Source organism: Dasypus novemcinctus, chromosome 6 (assembly GCF_030445035.2).
Source record: "Dasypus novemcinctus isolate mDasNov1 chromosome 6, mDasNov1.1.hap2, whole genome shotgun sequence".
Taxonomy (NCBI): domain Eukaryota; kingdom Metazoa; phylum Chordata; class Mammalia; order Cingulata; family Dasypodidae; genus Dasypus; species Dasypus novemcinctus.
In genome coordinates this window covers 113,391,824-113,412,112 of record NC_080678.1, presented here as the reverse complement: position 1 = coordinate 113,412,112, position 20,289 = coordinate 113,391,824, and the positions used below count along the sequence as shown (strand labels likewise).

The following is a 20,289-nucleotide window of genomic DNA, read 5'->3' as shown; positions in this document are numbered from 1 at the left end:
TTTGGATAATAAACATGATCCATCTATGTGCTAGTAGACATTCAGTGTAGGTACAAGGTCATAAAGAGGTAAAAGTGAAAGGGTGAAAAAAGATATTCCATGCAAGCAGCAATCCAAAGAGAGATGGAGTGGCTATATTATCGTCACTCAAAAAGATTACAAGAGACAAAGAAGATATTACATAATGATAAAAGGTTCAATCTAGCAAGAATATGTACCAATTATAGACATATATGTATGTCACAACAAAACCCCAAAATATATGACACAAAAAATGACAGACTTGAAGGAAGAAATAGTTTTGCAAAAATGGTTGTAGAGTTTAATACATGTTTTTCAATAATTGGCAGATCAGAAAAATAGAAAAACAATAAGAAAGTGGAGTATATGAATGCAATATTAACCAGTTGGACCTAATGGACATCTATAGAACACTCTACCCAACAGCAGCACAAGACAAGTCTTCTCAAGTGCAAGTGGAGCATATTCCAGGATATATTTCATGTTAGGCTGTGACGGTTTGCTCGGTCGGTAGAGGTGGGGTCTGGCTGTGGACGAGGGGTCGGTCCAGCTTAGGACGAGGGGTCGGTCCCACTTGGGATGAGGGGTCGGTCCCACTTGGGACGAGCGGTCAGTCTGGCAGCAGACGAGGGGTCGGTCTCACAGGGGTTGCGCGGTTCGGCTGACGGGGTCGCCCGGCAAAGCCGGCGACGAAGGGGTCGCCCGGAGAAGCAGGCAACGAACTGGGGACAAGGGAGGCCAGGCCCTTGTCGGGGGCTCTCAGGACTGGAGGGCGCATGGCAGAAGAACTACCGCGGAGACAAGGTAAACATGCAAGTCCACTTTATTGAGGGAGAGGCAACAGTTTTATAGGGGCTGGGGAAGGCTGATTGGTTGAAGCCATGCCCTGTTCTGATTGGTTGCCGGAGAAAGGTCAGTGGGCGGTACTGGATGGGGGAGGGGTGGTGATTAGGGATTGGCTGTTGCTGTTGCTGGGAGAAGTGGCAGGGTTTAGTGATTGGTGGCTGCTGTTGCTGGGGTAGAGGGCAGACTTGAGTTTCCCGCCCACGCCTGGCTGTTGCTGCTGTCAGGGGGAGGGAAAAGGGCAGACTGGATTTTTCCGCCCATGCCTGGCTGTTGCTGCTGTCGGGGGAGGGGAAAAGGGCAGACTGGAATTTTCTGCCCTGCGCCTGCGCAGGGAGAAAGAAGAAGAAGGGTGCCGCCCCACAAGGCATCGTGTGGCGCCATCCGGGAGGAGGGGCGGCCGCGGAAGCATGGCTGCCGAGAAGGGGAGACCCGAGGGCACTCTGCGCCCATGCCGAGCTTCCTTCAGGGGTGGTGGTGGGCCCGACCAACCACCCTATTATGGGGGCAGTGGTTTGGAATAGGCCTACCGTGGCCGCCGCCCCTCGCCAGGCCAGCAAACCACACTTCAGCCTGAGCGGTGACCGCATTAGGCCACAGATCAAATCTTAATAAATTTAAAAATATTGAAATAATACAAATATCTTCTAAGACAACAATAGAATAAAGTTAGTCTCAATAATAGCAGAAAAAAATGAAAAATGTACAAATTTTTGGAAATTAAATTTTATTGAATAACCAATGGGTCAAAGAAGAAATCACAGGGGAAATTAGGGAATATCTTCAGATAAATGAAAACTAAAACACAACATACCAAAACTTATAGGTTACAGTGAATGCAGTGCTCAGCAGAAAAAGAATACCTGTAAATGTCTAACTTAATAAAGAATAAAGATCATAAATTGATAACATGACTTCACCCCTAAAGAAACTAGAACAAGAAGAGTAATCTAAGGCCAGAGGTAATAAAAGGAAGGAAATAGTAAAGTTTAGAGGAGAGATGAAAGAAATAGAGAGTAGAAAACAATAGAGAGAATCAGCAAAATCAAAATTTGGTTTCTCTAAAAGATGAATAAGGCAACTAAACTTTAGCCAGACTGATAAAGAAAGAGAGAGAGAAGGCAAAATAACTAAAATCAAGAATGAAAGTGGGGACATTATAGCCAAACTTACCCAAATAAAAAAAGATTATAAGAGGTGTTTATAACAATTATATGCCAATAGATAAGAAAACCTGAATGAAACAGACAAATTCTTTGAAACATGAACATTACAAGAAGAAATAGAAAAGTTCAACAGACCTATACAAAGTAAAGAGATTGAAGGAAAAGTCTCGGACCAGAATTCACTGCAGATTCACTACCAAATATCTTAAAAGACTTAAAAACAATCCTTCCCAAAATCTTTCTAAAAATAGAAGAGGAGGAATTTATTTCTAATTCATTCTGTGATGTTAGCTTTACCTTGATATCAAAGCCAAATAAAGACAGCACAAGAAAAGAAAATTACAGACCAATATCCCTCATACATACAGAGGCAAAAATCCTCAACAAAATACTGGCATACCAAATCCAAGAGTATATCAAAACAGTTATATACTATGACCAAGTGAGATTTATCCCAGAATGCAAGGGTGGTTCAACATAAGACAATCAATGTACTATACCACATTAATAGAATGAAGGAACAAAAATCACATGATTATGTCAATTGACACAGAAAAAGCATTTGACAAAATTCAGCATCCTTTCAGGATAAAAGCACACAGAAAACTAGGAATAAAAGGAAACTTTCTCAGCATGAAAAACCTACATCAAGTATTATACCCAATGATGAAGACTGAAAGTTTTTGCCCCCAAATCAGAACCAACACAAGGTGCCTTCTGTTACCACTATTATTCAATATTGTACTATAAATTCTAGCCAGAGCAACCAGGTAAAAAAATAATAATAAAAGGCATTCAGATTGGAAAGAAATAAGTGAAATTATCCCTATTCTCAGATGATATGATCCTCTATTTAGAAAACTCCAAAGAATCCACAAGAAAGCTACTACTAAGTTTTACTAAACAAATTCAGCAAATTGGCAGGATACAGGGTAAACACACAAAAGTCAGTTGGATTTCTATACACCAGTTATGAACAATCTGAAAAGGAAATCAAGAAAACAATTCCATTATAATAGCTTCTAAAAGAATAAAACACCCTAGAATAAATTTAATCAAGAGGTAAAGAACTTGTACCCTGAAAACTACAAAGCAGTGCTGAAAGAACTTAAAGAAAATGGACTCTAGTTAGCCAAAAAAAAAAAGAGAGAGAATATTCTTTCATGAACTGTAATAAATATATAATACTAGTACAGGATGTCACTAATCACATGGTTTTGGGGAAAATACACCAAATATAAGATATTGGCTATAGTTAGTAAGGTTTTGACTTGTTTCATAGTTTGTAACAAGTGTTTCACAACAATGCAAGGTATTGGTGGTGGCGTAATGTATGGGAACTTTGTATGATAGTATGCATGTTTGTTTTGGAAGTTCACAACTTTTAATATACACTTAATGTTTATGGATGGTCATGTATGAATGATAAACTTCAATTAAAAAGTTAAACAATAACAACAACAAAAAAGTAATTACTAGCCAAAGAATACTGAACTCTATTATTGACAGTCCCACAGACTAACTGGATTTATGTAAACCCATTTAAAGTTTCATTTTAATATGCTAGTTATAAGTTACCAGGGAAAAGTAAGTGTCAATATTTAAAGGCTGAAGTTTGAAAGTGACATCTGTAAGATACCAGGGGTGACTGTTGAGTAAGTCAACCTTTGACAACTCCTTTTATGTCTCATTCATCATTATCTTATGCTGTCAGAGGCATTATAAGTCATTAATTAAACATTAGCCACATCCATGATAATTCATAAATGGATCAAACTGTTAAAATATTGAATGTGTGTATTATAAGACTTTAACCAGTAAGTCTGTGGTTATGCACTCAAATTAATGCAGTTATTGAAGAAGTAATCTTGTCATAAAAACGAAGACCTAAATCAATGGAAAGACATCCCATGTTCATGAATTGGAAGACAATATTATTAAGATGTCAATACTGTGTAAAGCAATATGTAAATTCAATGCAATTCCTATAAAAATTCCAGTAGTCTTTTTTTGTAGAAAATGGAAAAGCTAATCCTCAAATGCATAAGGGATTACCAGGCAAACCTGAAGAACAAAATTGGAAGACGCATATATCCTGACTCAAAACTTACTACAAAAGTATAGTAATTGAAATAGTGCGTTACTTAAGGATGGACATAGGGACCAATGGAATAGAATGAAGAATCCAGGGGTAAATCCACATATCTATGGCCAACTGGTTTTCAATAAGGTTGCCAAGTCTATTCAATGGGGGAAATAACAGTTTCTTCAATGACTGATGCTGGACACCCACAAATCCCCTTCAAAGAATAATCTTGGTCCCCTTCTTCTCACCATATCCCAAAAAAATTGATTCAAAATTGACAAATGACCTAAATATAAAAGATATTATATAAAACTCTTATAAGAAAACATAAGGAAATATACTCAGGGCCTTATAGTAGGAAATGGAATTTTAGACTCTACACAAAAAGCACAAGTAGCAAAAGACAAACATAGACAAAATGGACTTCGCCAAAATTAAATACTTCTGTGCATTAAAGTGTATTATCAACAAAGTGAAAAGACAACTTATAGAATGAGAGAAAATGTTTAGAAACCATTTATCTGTTAAGTTTTTGGTATGTAGAACATATAAATAACTCCTACAATTCAACAGTGAACAGACACTAACCCAATTTAAAAATGGGAAAGGATCTGAATATCTCTAAAGATGTCCAAATGTCCAAAAAGTATATGAAAAGATGCTCAACATTGTTGGACATTAAAGAAATTCATATTAAAGGTACAATGAGATTCTACTTCCCAACCCCTAAGACGGCTATTATCTTAAAAATATGAAAATAATAGGTGTTGTTGGTATTGTGGAGAAATAGGGAGCCTCATATATTGTTGATGGCAATGTAAAATAGAACCAGTGTGGAAAACAGTTTAGCGGTTCCTTAGAAAATTAAAAACAGAATTATCATATGAACCGGAAATTGCATTCCTAGACATATAAATCAAAGGATTGAGGCAGGGACTCAACTTATATTAGTACATCAATGTTTGTGCAGAATTGTTCACAACAGCCAAAAGGTGGAAGCAACCCAAGCATCTATCAGCAGGTGAATGGATAAACAAATGTGGCATATGATTGGAATATTTTTCAGTTGTTAAAAGATGTGAAGTGCTGGTACATGCTACATCATGGATGAAAGTGTAAGTCATCCTGGTGAGTGGAATAAGCCAGATATAAAAGGACAAATATTCCACGTAAAATATTTAGAATAAAGAAATTCATAGAGACATGAAGCAGAATAGTGGTTCCAGGGGTGAAGGGAGGGAGGAATGGGGAGTTACAACCTAAGCGTGATGGAAAAAGTCTGGAACTAGTGGTGACAGCTACACAGCATTGTCAATGTATTTAATGCCAGAGAACTGTCCACATAAAATGGTTAAAATGATTTTATGTTGTGTGTATTCTACCATAATTAAACATATTAAGTACAAAAAAGTGAATGATAAGTAAGACTTCCCCAGAAAAGTGAAAATAGCAATAAAGTATTGCTAGCTAGTTTTTCTTAGAAGAAATAATAAAGGAAATCCTTCAGGCTGAAAGAAATGATGCCAAATGGTAAATGTAATCCCAGGATAAAATAAAGAGAACTGGAAAATACAAATTTATTGGTAAATATTCAAGACTGTGCCAATAGCTTTTTTTTACCCTTCTCTTCACTGGTTTAGATGGCATAAGATTGCATAACATGTATTTCTTAAATGGTATTGTTGGGTTTATCACATATAAACATGCAATATATATAGCAAGAATAGCCAGAGAAGAGAGAACATGGAGCTCTAATGGTGAAAAAAATGTCTGTACTTTACTGGAGTTATTAATAGAAAGTAGAGTGTGATAAATGTAGATTGATATTACAATATTTAGAGCAACCACCAAGAAAATAATTTTATAAAAGCAGCAAGGGAATTCAACGGAACAAAAGAAGAGAAGAATAAAGAAGGGCTTAGAATACAGAAAAGCAGATTTTAAAAATGGCAGGTGCATGTTACCGTGGGGATGTAAAACCATTATGCTAAGTGGAAAAAGCCAGGCACAAAAGAAGCCCTATGGAATTAGCTCATGTACATGAAACCTTAAAAAGGCCTATTTATAGAGTTAGAAAGCAGGTAGTGGTTGCCTGAGCTGGGAATGGTATAAGGCTTGACTGAAAATGGGTATGATAGTCTTTTGGTGGTTGATGGAATGTTTTAAACTTGCATTGTTGCGATTGGAGCTAAAAATATTTTTTTAAAAAACTAAAAAAAAATTGAATCATGCACTTAAAATGGGCAAATTTTGTGTAGGTTATGCATCAATAAAGCTGCAGTTAAGAAGTAAACCTCTCCACATTTGCAGGCCTCTTGGGCAGCAGCTACGAGTGACATTTTAAAAGACCTTCACCACCTCCGGGAGAGGCGCAGTGAAGTTGAGCCCCCGGGGGCCGGCTTACTCCAAGCCCCTCACTCACCTTCGAAATAACAGGAATCGCCCCAGAAGGCGGCCCCCTGGAGCGCTGTGGGAGCGGCCGCGTCGCTGTCCACCACCACGCGCAGGTGGCCGCCCGTGGCCGCGAGGGACACACAGTGCCATCCGTCATTGACCGCAGCGCCTGGAGGTCGAACCACAAGCCCGGTCAGCGGTGTAGACAGCGACGCGAATGCTCGGCGAGTCCCGGCGGGCCGCAGCCCCCCTGCCCTGGGAGCGCGGGACCCTTCCCCGCAGGGCCAGCCTGGGCCGTCCGGAGGTCCCAGGGCCCAGGACGCCGCCGGCGTCCGCCCACGTGACCTCACTTTTGAGGGAAGACACGGGATGCAGTTGTTCTCCAACATTCTGGGATTTAATGAAGAATGCTTTATGTGGTTGTCTTGCTCTTTCATGAACCGGTATTAATAATATATGCTCTTTATCTAGACAGCTTCCCTGATATTTAGAACAATATTAATAAAATATTACTTAGACGAATATTAAGTATAAACTTCTTACAATAAAAAAGAAACTTAATAAAATATAAAATATAAAAACAATGTTAATAAAACACAAAGCCTATATACAAAATGTACCTGTCAGGAAACGAGCCCTAATACAAAGGGTAATTTTCTGACGAGGGGAGCGCGGTCATTTTCATTTCATTTTACATTTGCATTTTGCTGTATTTTCCAAATTTGCTACAAAGGCCACGGGCTGTCGCAGTATGCAGAGCACAAACCCTGTTATGATTTTGGAATGTGGTGACGCTCCCTCGCGAAGCAGCCGCCACCCCATGAGCGCGCGTGTCCGCGGCTAGCAGGGGTGGGGTGGAGTCACCAAGGCAGGGACCCATGCCTGCGCACACGCCGGGGTCTGCGCTGAGCCGGAAGCCACAACGTCCCGGGTACCCCGGGTGCGGGGGGCGCCTGGGGCTCCCTTGTCGCCACGTGCTCGTGTGCAGCGCAAGGGGCGCCGCCTTGGATGGCTGCAGCTCTCTCCTAACGGGCCACTACAGGCAACACGAGGAGGAAGGCGCCCGCCTCCCTGTCTGCTTCCTGGGAGAAGGGAGAGAGGCGGGAGCAGACGTCCTGGTGTCCCCCGACGCTCAGGTCCCATCTGCTGTGGAAGGAGCTGGGGCCCCTGGTGGTACCGGGAACTGAAGCTTCTCCAGACTCCCCTCCCAGCTGGGGGCGTTGCGGGAGCCCTCGCTCCTGTCCCCAGGGAGCAGCCCCTGGGCTCCTCCATCCCGGGCGCCTCTCTGGAGGCTTCGCAGCCCCTGGTCCTTCCCGGGCTTCCTTCTGGCCCCAGCCCGCACTCCCCAGACCCCCCTCCCCGCTGGCTAAAATGCACTTCCTGCCTCCGCAGGGCTGCAGCCCCCCAAATCCTGGCTTTCCCACAAGCCCCTGTGAGGCCCCTGTCTGGTCAGACCTGAGTCCAGTTAAGTCCCTGCAGGGGGCAGCGCTTTTAAAGACAATTCCAAGGTGGAGGTGAAGGTGCCTGTTTAATTGGACATGGTTAAATCACTCATCTCTTCTATTCCATGATATAGTCAGAAATGCAGAAACTGGAATTGCCTTCCCAAGGCTTATTTTTAATAGCTGCCATTTGTCTTCAAAACAAATGTGGAATTTATAATTAGACCAATGGCAAAATGCCTTATTTTCTGTTGCCTTGATTTTTAAAGTTTTTTTTTCCTTTTTTTATTATTTTTTTAAGATACATAGATTACACAAAATATTACATTAAAAAAATAAGAGGCTCCCATATACCCCACTCCCCAACTCCACCCCCCACTCCTTTCACATCAACAACCTCTTTCATCTATGTGGCACATTCACTGCATTTGATGAATACACTTTGGAGCACTGCTGCACAGCATGGATTATAGTTTACATCGAGGTTAGCTCTTCATAATACAGGAGACAGCTGTCAGCCAGCTCCTTTTCTTCTAGGTCTCTTTGGCTGTTGTGTTGCAGGAAGCACAAGGGGGAGGAGATGGAGCATGGTTTGGGGGCTCCTCCCCTCCTTTGTGACACTGCAGCCTCCCTCCCCTCCACTTCCTGTGGTGAAGGAGGAGACAGTGTGTGTGGACAAGTTCACCTCACATCAACCCTGGGCTCAGGGATGCATCACCTGTTCTATCCATCCATTCATCCATCCATCCATCTTTCTATCATCTATCGATCTATCTACATATCATTTATCATTCATGTCTCATTTACCTATCTTTCAATCTATCTCATCTATCATCTAATCACTCCATCAATATATCTATATCTACCTATCTACCATCCATCTCTAGTTTATCACACACATGTCTATCATCTATCTATTGCTATCATCTATCATCTATGTGTTATCAATCTATATCTCTCTTATCTATCATCTGTCTTCTAGTTCACAATCTAGTTCAGATTAAGACCCCAAAAATTTCTATAGTAGAGTATTGTGGCAGCTAACCCACCATGTAGCTGACCTCTCTGAGGGGAAAATGCCTGTTACAATGTGTTTTAGCAAACGCATATGGTTGGCAAAGGGCCAACGAACCCATCTGTCCTATGTATCTTCTGATAATGGTGACAGATTCCATGTCTGGACTTAAAGGCACTTACACCTCCAGGTTATATCTTCAGGTATTCATGTAATTAATACCTTTACAATAATAACATTAAATGCTAATGGATTAAACTCTCCAGTCAAGAGACATGGATTGGCAGAATGGATAAGGAAATAAGGTCATCCCTATGCTGTCTACAAGAAACTCACCTTAGACTCAGGGATGCAAAGAGGTTGCAAGTGAATGGTTGTAAAACAATTATACTTGCAAACAATGACCAAAACAGGGCAGGAGTAGCTATACTAATAATGGACAAAATAGAATTTAAATGCAAAACCATTGTAAGAGACAAAAAAGACCACTATATATAATAAAAGGGATATTCTATCAATTAGAAAGAACAATCAATAAACATTTATGCCCCTAACCAGGGCACCTCAAAATACATGAGGCAAACACTGGAAAAACTAAGTGGAGACATAGATGCCTCTACAATTATTGTGGGGACTTTAATATACCATTATCACCATTAGACAGAACATCTCAATGGAGAATCAATAAAGAAACAAAGACTTTTAATAATACATTAAAGGATCTAGACCTATTAGTCACATACAGAATACTATATACCAAAATACTGTGAGATATACTTTCTTCTTGAGTGCACATGGGTCATTCTCCAAGATAGACCACATGCTAGGCCACAGAGCAACTCTAACGAATTCAGAAAGATTGAAATTATACAAAGTAATTTCTCTGAGTAGAGTGGAATGAAGCTGGAATCATTAAGGGCAGAGAACCAGATTAGGCAAAAATATTTGGAAGTTAAACACACTCTTAGACAAACAGTGGGTCAAGGAGGAAATCGCAAAAGAAACCAGTGAGTACCTTGAAACAAACAGAAAGGACAACACAACGTATGAAAACCTATGGGATGCAGCAAAAGCCATGAGAGGGAAATTCATATCCCTTAACTGCCTATATTAAAAAAGAAGAAAGAGCTAAAATCAAAGGCCTAATTGCACACCTGGAGAAATTAGAAAAAGAACAACAAACTAGCCCCAAAATGAGTAGAAAGAAGGAAGTAACAAAGATTAGAACAGAGCTAAATGAAATTGGAAATAAGAAAGCACTAGAAAAAATAAAATCAAAAGCTGGTTCTTCGAGATGATTAATAAAATTGACAAATTCTTAGCTAAACTAATAAAGAAAAAAAGAATGAAGATGTAAGTATATAAAATAAGAAAGAGGAAGGGGATATCACCACTGACCCCACAGAAATAAAGAGTATCATAAGAGGATACTTTGAAAAATTATATGCCAACAAGAAGGATAATTTAGAAGAAATGGGCAAATTCCTAGAACCACACAAGCAGCTACATAGGTGGAAGAAGAAAATGATAACTCAACAGAAGAATCACAAGTAACAGGATAGAATTAGTCATCAAACACCTCCCAGCAAAGAAGAGCCTAGGACCAGACAGCTTCACAGGTGAATTTCACCAAACATTCTGGAAAGAAATAAACCAATCCTGCTTAAACTCTTCCAAAAAAGAGAAGTGGAGGGAACATTGCCTAATTCGTTCTATGATGCCAATCACCCTAATAACCTGATATCAAAGCCAAACAAAGATGCCACAAGAAAGGAAAACTATAGAACAATCTTTCTAATCAGCCTAGACACTAAAATCCTCAACAAAATACTTGCTAATCATATAAAATTACAGTTTGTCAAGTTAGACATTATGATGAAAATTTTGGCTTATAATTTAAACATTTAAAAATTATAACTCAATTTACCCACATGTTCAATGTAATTTGAGTTTGATTCCATGTAAGAATATCAATGTATAATATGTAATTTAAATCTATAGTAACTAACATAAAACACCCTTCTCTAGTGGAAGAATATAATTCATCATGTAATAATTCATAAATAAATGAGTTATTCTCAATAGAGCCACTATATTGAATTCTCATAACCATGTGTAAAGTAATACCTTAATTAGCATATGCTGATTATGTGAACCATATGTCAAAATTTCTTCTGTAGTTTAATCAATTAATCTTCAAATGTTAAATTTACTTGCCTCACTAAATCTAGAAATAAAAATATTTTCAAAAGAAAATACAAGAACTGGTTGGAAAATGTCTGCTTAAGAAAAGAATCAGGAGTATTTTATGTAAACACTTTTGCTCTATATTTATATTTATAGCTTAATTAATATTAATATAGTAATATAAAATATAAGATAATCATATTAAATAAGTAGGTGTTATTGCTGCATAGCAAACTCCTCCTGAGTTTAGTGGCTTTAAATGACATGTCCCCTGTTTTCTTGGGGCTGGAATCTGGGCAGTTCATCCGGGAGGCTCTGGCCCAAGGCCCCTCAAGTAATCGGGGGCTGCAGCCCCGTCTGGAGACTGGAGGGGCAGGGCCCACCTCACCCGCAGCTGCTGGCAGCCTCCGCTCTTCGTGGGCTTGTTGGAAGTGGGCTGGAGGCCGCCTTCAACCCTGGCTCGGGACGTGGCGGCCGGGAGTCGACAGAGTGAGAGAAGATGAGGTGCCCAAGGAGGGGCTTCCCGCCCTTGCAGTCAAAGCTCAGCAGGGACGTCCTGTTGCTGCTGCCAAGTTCTTTTCGCCGGCAGCGAGCCACCAAGTCCAGCCCACACCCAGGGCACAGGGTTCCGGAAGCCTGCATGGCAGGAGGGGCACTCAAGTATTGTGGCTGCTGATCACAGATGTCCCCAAAAGCTCCTTTGGCCGGACATAAATGCACCATAAAGATTAAAACACCTGTCAGTACGTATAATCTCATTCCAAGAACTTTGTCAAATGTCCATGCTGGCACACCGGCTTTATGGTGTGTGTGAAAGTAACATTCTACTGAAGCAATTTCCTCAAGATGCTTAAAATTAGGGCTTGTGGATCCTGGGACTCCACCTCTAAATCAAGAGGGGGCCTAGATACCCATCAACAGGGTAGATGGATGCGATTCTCCACTGAATGGACTGGGGGAGAGTGTAAACTACAATGTAAACTGTAATCCATGTGGTGCAGCAGTGCTCCAAAATGTATTCACCAAATGCAATGAATGTGCCACGATGATGAAAGAGGTTGTTGATGTGGGAGGAGCAGGGGGTATGGGGAGTGGGGTATATTGGAACCTCTTATATATATATATTTTTTTAAATTTCTTTGTCTTTATTTATTTTTTAATGTTACATTAAAAAAATATGAGGTCCCAATATACCCCACTCCCCATACCCCCTGCTCCTCCCACATCAACAACCTCTTTCATCATCGTGGCACATTCATTGCATTTGGTGTATACATGTCTGAGCACTGCTGCACCTCATGTTCAGTGGTCCACATTATAGTTTACATTCTCCCCCAGTCCACCCAGTGGGCCATGGGAGGACATACAATGTCCAGTAACTGTCCCTGTAGTGCCACCCAGGACAACTCTAATTCCTGAAAATGCCCCCACATCACAGCTCTTCTTCCCACTCCCTACCCTTAGCAGCTACCATGGCTACTTTCTCCACATCAATGCTACATTTACTTCCATTACTAATCCCAAAAGTTCCAGAAGAGAATATCAGTAAGTCCACTCTAATCCATACTCTATTCCTCGATCCTGTGGACCTTGGCATGGTGATGTCCTCTTCACCTCTGTATTGAGAGGGTGCTTAGATTCCACTTGTTTGATGGATGCAATTCTCCTGCTTGCAGTTGTAGGTGTTCTTGGCTCCCTGGTCTGATATTTTTTAATGCAACATTTTTTTTTGTGATCTATGTATCTTCAAAAAAAAAAAAAGGCAATTAAACAAAAATAATAAAATAAAATAAAATAAAATTAGGGTCTCAATTGAAACCTCTTTGGAGGGCATCAGCTTCATCAAAATAAACTGCATGATGATGGTGTGTTCACTATAAATTAACGTTTTCTGAAGCTAACCTTGGAAGCCTGTTCGTTGTGGAGATACTGAGTGTGATTTCTTTCTCTCTCACAAACCTATTCCTGTAAGTCCATCTCACTAATGTTCAAAGGAGTCCCTCTTACATCGCAAGAGGGAACACTAACTTGGGGTGCCCTCTTTCACCTCTCAGGGATGAAGCAGGAACAGAAATAAGCTATAGGGGCATGCGTAGAAATTTCTATTCTTGTTTTTCTTCATCTTTAGCTTTCAAATATGTTTTTGCTGATTCTCTGCTTATGCCATATTTTATCATTTTTGGTGCAGATTATTACATAGAGAAAGTAGATTCAATGTTGGTTAAATGTTGAAGCTCGAAGGCTAAATGTACACTTCCACCAGTTTCGCCTGGAGGTTCCTCTAATAACTGGTGAAGCAGCTCTCTGGTTGGGAACTCTGGATTCCACATGCAGATGTGAACGTCCCCGCACACGGTGCCCAGGTGGACTCTGGCCCAGCTATGAGGGCGTGATGCTGATCATGCCCATGACAGGGTGACTTGAAGCTGGCGACCCAGCGGTCAGCACTGCTACGTCCTGAGGGAAGGCATTTACGTCAGACCCAGCACCGAGCAGCACGTTGGCATGACAACAGCATTCAGGTGAGAAGGAGAGCTACTGGGCACTGTCACCATCCCCAGAGCACCTGGCCTGGAGACTGCTGGGTCCCAGGTCTGAGGGCAGACCCGGGCTGGCTGGGCACAAAGACCCCCTCAGTGACCTCTTCATGGGTCGCGGTCAGGCTTCATGCCTCCTCCTCAGCCAGCCAGGGCTCTGCATGACAAATTTGCCACTTTCTGAGGATGTACAGAAGCCCAAGGAGCTGTGATTCCACAGCTCGGTCCAGGCAGCACCTTTCCCTCCTCCTCTCTTCCACCCACAGCATACAAAGCCCCCTTTTGCCCTGTGGCACTCAGCTCTGATGCCAACTTTCAAATCCAATGAGCAAACAAAAACCACAACAGTTAGCCACTAAGCCAGTCCTTCTCTCTCCTCTCACCTCTTTTCTATCCAAAAAGGATCAGTTATTATTTACTATTAATCAGGAAGGCAGACTTGGAATGTCAGCGCTCACCTCTAAAGGCTCATCAAAGGTTTTGTCCAACATAAGTCATTCTGTGCCTGGGGTGAGAGTGGATAATAGGAGGGGAGGGAATTCCTTCTAGATTGTCATGTCCACACTGGAGATCAACCACTACGGCCATTTTGCAAGTGGACAATTGGCATTCTGGAGTCAGCACAGAGTGGGTGCTGCAATTCAAACCCCGCTCCCCTGCTGACAGATCCACGGTCCTCCTTGCAGGGTGTCATGCCACTGTGGCACACAAAACTGATGTCAGCCATCATCAGAAGATGGAGAACTGCCACTGCCATTCATTAGAAATCAAACATACAGGAAGACACGGCAAGCAGCAAGGAGGATGTGCCTCCTGGGTGCACAGAATCTCCAAGACTCACAGATGTTCAGTAAGTGAAGAGTCCACTGGGAAAGGGGAAAGGCAGATGTGTATTGGGACATGGGTGTGTGTGTGTACCCATGTGCACACATGTGTGGGGGGCTGCTAACGAGTGCTTGGGTTTCCTGGAAACCAGAGCAGATAGCAGGCAATGGGCTTTCTTACACAACGGGAAGGTACTGGCTCGAGGTTTTGAGGTCAGAAATCCAAAACCAAGGCATCACCCGGGTGACTGCTTCTCCCTGAAGACCTCGGGGCACTGCCCATGGCCGTGCACGGGGCGGGCTCCCCTGGCTGCTCCCCCACTGACTCGGCTTCTGGCTGCTCCCTCCGCCTTTTTCTCTCTCTGTGACCATCCCTACAAGGTGTTCAATAGTAGGATCGAGACCATCCTGATTCAGCTGGGCCACACCATACATGAAGGACCTCATCCTAAGGTCCTGGTTACATTGGGCTGCACCCACAGGGATGGATTAAGTTTAAGAACACAGGTTTGTGGGGTACATAGCTCCATGTCACCAAAATCACCCTCTGCACCCCAAAAAAGACCTGTTCTTTCCACATGAAAAATGCATTCATTGCATCAGAATATCCCAAGAGCCTTAAGTCATTTTGGTGACAATGCTACATACAAAGCCTCATCAATATCAGTTACAGGCATGGTCTGCCCTGGAGCTCCATTCCACTCAGTCTGTGGACTTCTGACACCTTGAGAACAAGTTGTCTGCTTCTCATTTACAATGGAAGGACAGGCAGAGAGTCAACATTTCCATTCCAATTGGGAGAAATTGGAAGGAAAAGAGGGGTCACAGGCCCCCCAAATTTTCAAAAGCAAGCAGAGCAAATTCCATAACCCTAAAGTTCTAAGAGTCATCTAGGGGTTAGTGTCTTGTTCTCTTGGCCTGATGGAGCAACTCCTCCCCTTCCAAGTGCTTGCTTCAGCCACGCTCCCCCAAACCCTGGGGTGAAGGGCCCACGCTGCCCCAACATTGGCATGGCCTCCAGGTCCCTCCAAAATGCCGGGAAATGGCACCATGCTCCCTGAACAGCAGGGCACAGGCCTGTCCCCTCCCCCCCCAAGAGCAGGGGTGAGCCTGCCCCACCAAGCACAGGGGTGAGCCTGCCCCACCAAGTGCCTGCTCCTCCAAGCACAAAGGTGAGTCAGCCCCTCCAAGTGAAGGGGTGAGCCTGCCCCCTCCAAGCACGGGGGTGAACCTGCCCCTCCAAGTGCAGAGGTGAACCTGCCCCTCCAAGTGCAGGGGTGAGCCTGCCCCCTCCAAGCACTGGGGTGAACCTGCCCCTCCAAGTGCAGGGGTGAACCTGCCCCTCCAAGTGCAGGGGTGAGCCTGCCCCCTCCAGGGACTGGGGTGAACCTGCCCCTCCAAGTACAGGGGTGAACCTGCCCCCTCCAAGCACAGGGGTGAGCCTGCCCCTCCAAGTGCAGGGGGGAGCCTGCCCTTCCCACACACGTGGGCAGGCCCACTCTCTTGACCCCAGGAGATCTCTTTGGTCCAGCTTTTGGTTTCCTCATTTAACCCTAGCTGTATTCTTCCTTCAATTGGCCCCATTTCTGTCCCTTCGGTCCTGGCTGGCAATGGTTCCAGTCGTGCACATTTCACAAAAGCCTTGTCAGCTTTGTGCACAGTGCACAGGTCCAAACCGTTGGACAGAAGTCACACTGCACAGTCCTTCCTGGGTGGCTGTATCTCCCATCCTGACCTACACCCAAATGGCTGGACCCACGCTCGGCTAAACCTCTCCAGGAGCTAGCTTCCTGGGAGCTCAGGGGCCCTGATAGAGCCTCCTCTTGCCCTAGTCTCAAAGCACAGTCTAGATAGGCTCAGAATTTTCCAAATCATCAATTTCTGGTTTCTTTGTGCTGAAGAGTTCTTAACCTTTCTTTCCTCATTTTACTAAAAGCTACACAAAGAAACCAGGCTGCCCCTTCCACACTTAGCTTGGAAATTGCCTCAGCTAAATATCTAAGGTCATCACATTCAAGTTCTGCCTCCCATCCGACTTCAGAACTCAATTTCACCAAGTTCGCTGCCACTTTAAAACAAGCATCGCCTTCCCTCCAGTTTCCAGTGACACACTCATCATTTCCTTCTAAGGCCTTGTTGGATGTACCTTTAGTATCCACATTTTTACAAACAGTCTCTTTAAAGCAATCTAGGCTATTTCTATCAAGAACATCACAATTCATCCAGCCTCTATGCACTACCCAATTCCAGTTGTTTCCACATTTTTTTTCGGTATTTGCCATAGCAGCACCTCACTGCTAGTATGAAAAACTGTTTTAGTTTCCTGGCTACCAAGACAAACGCCATGCAATGGGTTGGCTTAAACAATGGGTATTTATTGACTCAGAGTTTTGAAGCCAGGAAAAGTCCAAAATCAAGGCGTCATCAAGGCAATGCTCCTTCAGAAGACTGTGGCACTCTGGGTGGGCTGCCAGCCATCCTTCGCCCTTGGCTTTTCTGTCCCGTGGCAATGAGCATGGCGGCCTCTCTTGACCTTTCCCTCCTGTCTTGGTTCCTGACTCCAGCTTCTGGCCATCCCTCTGGTTCTCTCCCTGTCTGTGGCCTTCCCTATCTGGCCTCCAGGAAGAGGACCCACAGGGAGCAGCTGGGACTAAACTGCAGCAGCCACATCAGAGGCTCTGTTTACAAAGGTCCCACACACAAGGGTGGGTTAAGGTTAAGGAGATGGCTTTCTCCTCCAGGACCGTACCTCCAGGACACCGTGCCAAGCAATCCCTGTCCCACAGGTATGCTGGTCCATGGGGTAGCATCACAGCTGCTTTGGAACACAGAGCATTGGTGTAACCATGAGTCTAAAGAGGAGGGGTCTTGTGTCCAGGACAACAGGACTCAGGCACCTGGAATCAGGGACCCTGAGAATCATGACTCAAGGGGTCGGTTTTAACATCCTACTCCCTGGGCCCGAGGCTCTGTGGGGCTGGGTTAACCCCACTCTGGGGTGTGGGGTCCTGTGGGGTCAGGCTAACCCCACTATTTGGGTATGGGATCCTGTGGGGTCAGGTTAAACCCACTCCCTGGGCCTGAGGCTCTGCGGGGTTGGGTTAACCCCACCTTGGGGTGTGGGGTCCTGTGGAGTTGGGTTACCCCACACTTGGGTGTGGGGTCCTGTGGTTCTGGCATCTTACCTGCTGTGACATATGTCTGGGCTTGTCCCTGGGATTTGTGCAGAGCCAGGCTGGAGTTTCCATCATTGAGAGTGAGGAAGAGACCCCCTAAACCATGGCGAGGTCGGCTGGACAGCAGAAGCCCCACCCTGTCCTACGTTTGAAACTGGAAATTGATGGAAACCCCATCTCCTCCGGGAGTGACTGGCAGCTCTAGGAAGCTCGTGGCACTCAGAAATGTCACAGGCACAGTGCGCAGTTCTGAGCAGGAGAAGGACATGTCTCCCTGAGAACAGAGAAAAGGAGAGGGAGATGGCTGTGGAGGACACGTCCATCCCAGTGGCGGTACTTCTGCTGGAGCTTTCACCGAGCTGTTAAAGAGTGTTCTCTGTAAGACCCCATTTGACACCTACCTCAAGACCACCCACCCAGACTCGGAGGCCAGCTGGAAGAGCCTTCCCCACTGTTCAGCTCTGAATTGTGCCTCCCAGGAGACATGTCACACCCTAGCTCCCAGGCCCAGAATGCGGACTCATTTGGAAATAGGGTCTTTGAAGAGGCAATTAGATAAGGCGAAGCCAACCTGGGCTAGGGAGGGCCTTAATCAAATCTGACTGGTGTCTTCAGAGAAGAGGAGAATTGGACCCAGACAGACAGACAGGGGAGGACACCTTGTAAAGTGGGGGCAGGTGTTGGGATGATTTAGGCATATGCTAAGGAACTCCAAGGGTTGCCAGCAAAAGCCTGATGCAGCAGAGGCAAGGGGCTCTCCTAGACTCTTCAGAGCAGCTTGGCCCTGCAGGCATCTTGCCTTCAGGCTTTTAGCTTGCTGCTCTAGTTGTGGTCCTTGGTTAAGGAACCCAGGAACTAAGACACCCGTAACCAGAACACAGAATTGGTATAACCAAGCCCTGTGAGCCACTGCTGCCTGTTCCCAGGCTCACCAAGCCCTAGAGCACACAAGTGTGCTCAAAACCAGAGCACTGGGACCTTGCTTTGTGCAGGTGTGGATGGAGCAGCTGGCCAAGGCCCAGGTGTCACGAGGAGGCAGGCAGCCCCCTCCAGGAGCACCCACCAGATGCACTGGCCTTGAGCAGCCACCTGCTGCTGCAGGGACTTAAAATGGGTTACAAAAGCCTCATCTTTCAGGAGATGATCACATTGCCAAAGCTCATGAGATTGGGGGTTTTACCAGAATCCTGTCTTAATTGGTGTATATTAATGACACAAGGGTAGAGAGGTTAAAAACTGGCCATCAGAACACCTTGAACACACCTGCTCAGCAGAGTGCCCCATCAGTCACAGGTGCATGTTAGGAACTTCCTCAGCAAGATGCCTTTTCCCAAATGTCTCAAGAAGTAGCTTGATAGTTACATGAGGGAGCCAGCAATTGCTGGAAAATGTGCTTACTGAAGTTTCTTCACTTAAGAAGATCTGAAAATTCTAAAACTAATTGAGCTGGTTTTCTATTAATCTAATTTTAGAAGTTTACTCTTTGCACTTAGTTCTCTGAAGGATATTAACCAACCCTTCTCAGTTTTGCTCACAGGAACAAGATAACATCTCAAAGCAAAACCAGACAGAGTGGTATCAGGAGCTCCTTATGACCCAGTAAGTCTGAAACTTTTCTCAGAGACAAAAATCTTATATCCTTGAGTGGTCAGCTGTGAAAGGAGTCACGGAGACCTTGCCCCTGCACAACATCTAAATGTGAATTAGCCTCTGAAAACTAACACAAAGTTGAGTGTGCTCGAGACAACACAGGACTGAGAAGTTGCCCATACACTTCTCACAATACCCCTGGTTTTTTACTTGTTTTTCTTCCTCCTTACTCCTCTACTTTGCCTAATAAACCCTAACTGCCATTATCAGGTTGAACTGGTTTTGGGAAGATTCCCCCAGTTCCTTGCTTGTGCACTCGCAATAAATCACCTTCCCATTGAGACGTGTTTCTCCTTCGTGGTGCTGGGTTGGGTGGGGCCTTCTGTTGGAAATAGCTGTTCTTACAGTAACACCAGGGGTACTTGTCCAGAGAGTAAAGTCTTCACTCCAGAAACAGGAAACTAAGACTTCAACCTAAAACAGCTTTCTTCACTTCATGTTAAATTCAAATAACATGCATTACATTTGCTAATACCTATCCTTACTTCCTATGGCTCACGGACCCTCGGAGGAGGCTGTTAAATAAGAACGTGAGTTACCCAATAAGAAGTGTTGGTGACATAGCATCAGATAGGAGCATGTCAGCCCTGTGCAGCCAGCACCCCTCCTTTCCCTCAGTCCCCTGGATTCTCTTACCATAACAAGGATCTCCAGTCTGTGCTGCTTGGCCAAATCAATGATATCATCTCCATTAAAATTAATATTTTCTAAACATCCATGAAAATTTTTTCTTTGATATGTCTCTGATTTTCCAGGTGGTAAAATCCCTCCAAAGCTGATCTTAGAAAGAAAAAATATCAATAACATTCTTTAGTGATTTCCTGATGATTTGCTTAAAATATTCATGATTCATAGGTATAGCAGTAATAGTTATGGGTATACCAATTTTGCATCATTTTATATCTGCTCTGTCTGTTCATTTAAAAGGAAATTATGATATTGCTGGGA

General features: G+C 43.8%; 1 protein-coding gene across 1 annotated transcript in view; it reads right to left on the bottom strand.

Annotated features, from left to right (window-relative positions):
- LOC131278939 (contactin-associated protein-like 3) overlaps window positions 1-20,289 on the bottom strand; it is a 177,393-nt gene that overhangs the window by 34,460 nt on the left and 122,644 nt on the right. Inside the window, 3 exon segments of the mRNA XM_071215575.1 lie at window positions 6,539-6,679; window positions 17,701-17,965; window positions 19,978-20,121. Coding sequence (XP_071071676.1) covers window positions 6,539-6,679; window positions 17,701-17,965; window positions 19,978-20,121 — 550 coding nt within the window.